A 2,131-nucleotide genomic window follows, 5' to 3' on the forward strand; every position below is an offset into this window, starting at 1 on the left:
TTACTGGAAAATACATTTTATTTTATTGTATTTGTTTGTGCAGTTGGTAACAAGTGACATGACAACATGGTTCCTTCTACAGCATCGTCCTGTAACCTCACTGGAAGACTCCACACTGTCAATGCAGAGGTTCACTGTAGCAGAATATCTTCCTTTCTCCTGCTGAAACTAGCTTCTGAATTTGTTCCACATTCATGAACACGTCTATCAGCCTGAGGTTACCAACATCCTCTTCAAAAATGTAGGATTTCTTCACATTACGTGGTGTAAAACACTGACAGTGGAGGTGAGAGTTCAGACACCGAATGAGTTTCTACTATAAGCTAAAGATCATTATGGAAAACATCAGTGGCCCCTAAAACCCTGAAGGAAAGAACACTACGAATCTCTGCGAACCAGCTATGAGACAGTCCTGCTTCATATAATACTTTAACTTATAAGTAATTATTGTGCTTCTTGTCAGGTGGCACTGGTCAAGTGAGAATAAGTTTATACTTAAAACATGTCTGCAAGTGTATCGATATAGCAAAAAAAAAATAAATCAGACAAACAGGAAAATATAGCAATTTATAGTTTGATAAAGTGAAAAACAAACCACAAATACTTTTTCGGTCGAGTTCTGCATCAAATAATCTTCATATTGAGGCTGTAACATATTCAAAAGAAAGTCAAGCATAACTAGAAACCTGTGCTAAATAGGATCACAACAAGAGCTACAGAGGCCTCAGTGACTACCGTGAAGATTTAAAGGTTTTCTTACATAACAGCTACACCAGGCGGAGAGTTTCCACCAGCACTTGGCCTACTTTCAGCACAGTCGAGTCATGACATGTTAAGTGCCTACAGGACTATCTGACAGATTATACGCTGCTCTAAAGGTCTAACATTTCACATGTGTGCATATGAAACCGACAAGCTCTAAAAATCTACCCGACAGACGACACATCTTTCCTTCTTCAGCACCGTTATCCTAAACATCCCTGTGTCAAAATCTAGATTTAAAAACTGTACAAACCTGCTTGAAATGAACTGATGAGACAAAAAAATGTGTGTCATGCACTACAAAACAAAGTCCATAAAGAAAAAGAGAAAAGCTTTGCTGCAGCCTCGCATCGACTGCTTGGCTGTTAAAGGAAATGAACATCACTCTCCAGTGTGTTACCTGTCCCTTCCATTCTGCTTTCATGCTGTCCATAAAGCACAGTGAGACCTGCAGGATTTGGTCCCATCACAGTGACAGAGCGGCTCCTCGTCGTGTGGCCGCTCATACAGAATACTGATGCTGCCTTTTGCAGGACTGAGTGCGCACGCGTGGTGAAGCTGTATGTACAGGTGCATCAAGGCAGAGCTGCCGCCTGCTTTTATGCATCTGTCGCCTCACAGAGTCTGGCGAACTTTAACACTGGCTGGTCTTCTCCGGGCAGATGAAGCGCTCCTGGTCCTTCCCGTCTGCGTCTATTCCGGCCTTCACGTTGTCGTGGTTGCTGCTGGGAGCGGCCGGGAGTTGGCGCAGACGCTCCTCGCTGTGCCACATGCCGTAACCGAAGTAGATCAGGAAGCCTGGGAGGAGGAGATGATGGAGGAGGTGTGAGATACAGAAAAATGGCAGCATTGAAGAAGCAGCTCGTTCACTTTATAGGGAGAGTCATATGCACAGTTGTATGGGTAGATGAGACTCATCTGTGGTGGAAGTATTCAGATCAGTAAAAGTACCAACACAGCAACGTACAAATACTCCATTACAAGTACAAATACGGCAGGAAAAACCATACTTCAGTGATAGTAAAAGCAACAAAATGTACTTGAGATATTAAAGTAAAAGCATCTATTTGATCCCTTTGACTGATACATTATTTTATTTAACATTAGATTACTAATTAAATGTAAAGCCTCAGTGTATCAACAGCATGTTGCTGTTGTAGCTGCTGCAAGTGAATTCATGGAGCTGCTTTACTTTATATAAAAACACAGCACCCTCCATAATTATTGGCTAAGATGTGTTAAATGTCATGTCTCGTACCAGGTGTTAGGTTTTATTTAGTTTTTTGTCTTGTATTTGTGTTGTCTCGTGGCTTTTATTTTGAAACCTCTTTGCCCTCGTGTTTCAGGACGCTTGCCCTCTCCCCGGTGT

The 2,131-nt window shown here is 42.0% G+C and overlaps 1 protein-coding gene across 2 annotated transcripts in view; it reads right to left on the bottom strand.

The window, feature by feature from the left end:
* slc7a2 (solute carrier family 7 member 2) overlaps window positions 1-2,131 on the bottom strand; it is a 16,447-nt gene continuing 14,316 nt past the window's right edge. For both annotated transcript variants that reach the window (XM_008294697.1, XM_008294696.1), the window contains exon 12: window positions 1-1,560. In XM_008294697.1, the coding sequence (XP_008292919.1) occupies window positions 1,397-1,560 (164 nt within the window). In that variant the 3' untranslated portion in view covers window positions 1-1,396. The remainder of the gene's footprint in view (window positions 1,561-2,131) is intronic.

The sequence above is a fragment of the Stegastes partitus genome, unplaced genomic scaffold, assembly GCF_000690725.1.
Source record: "Stegastes partitus isolate 25-593 unplaced genomic scaffold, Stegastes_partitus-1.0.2 Scaffold987, whole genome shotgun sequence".
Taxonomy (NCBI): domain Eukaryota; kingdom Metazoa; phylum Chordata; class Actinopteri; family Pomacentridae; genus Stegastes; species Stegastes partitus.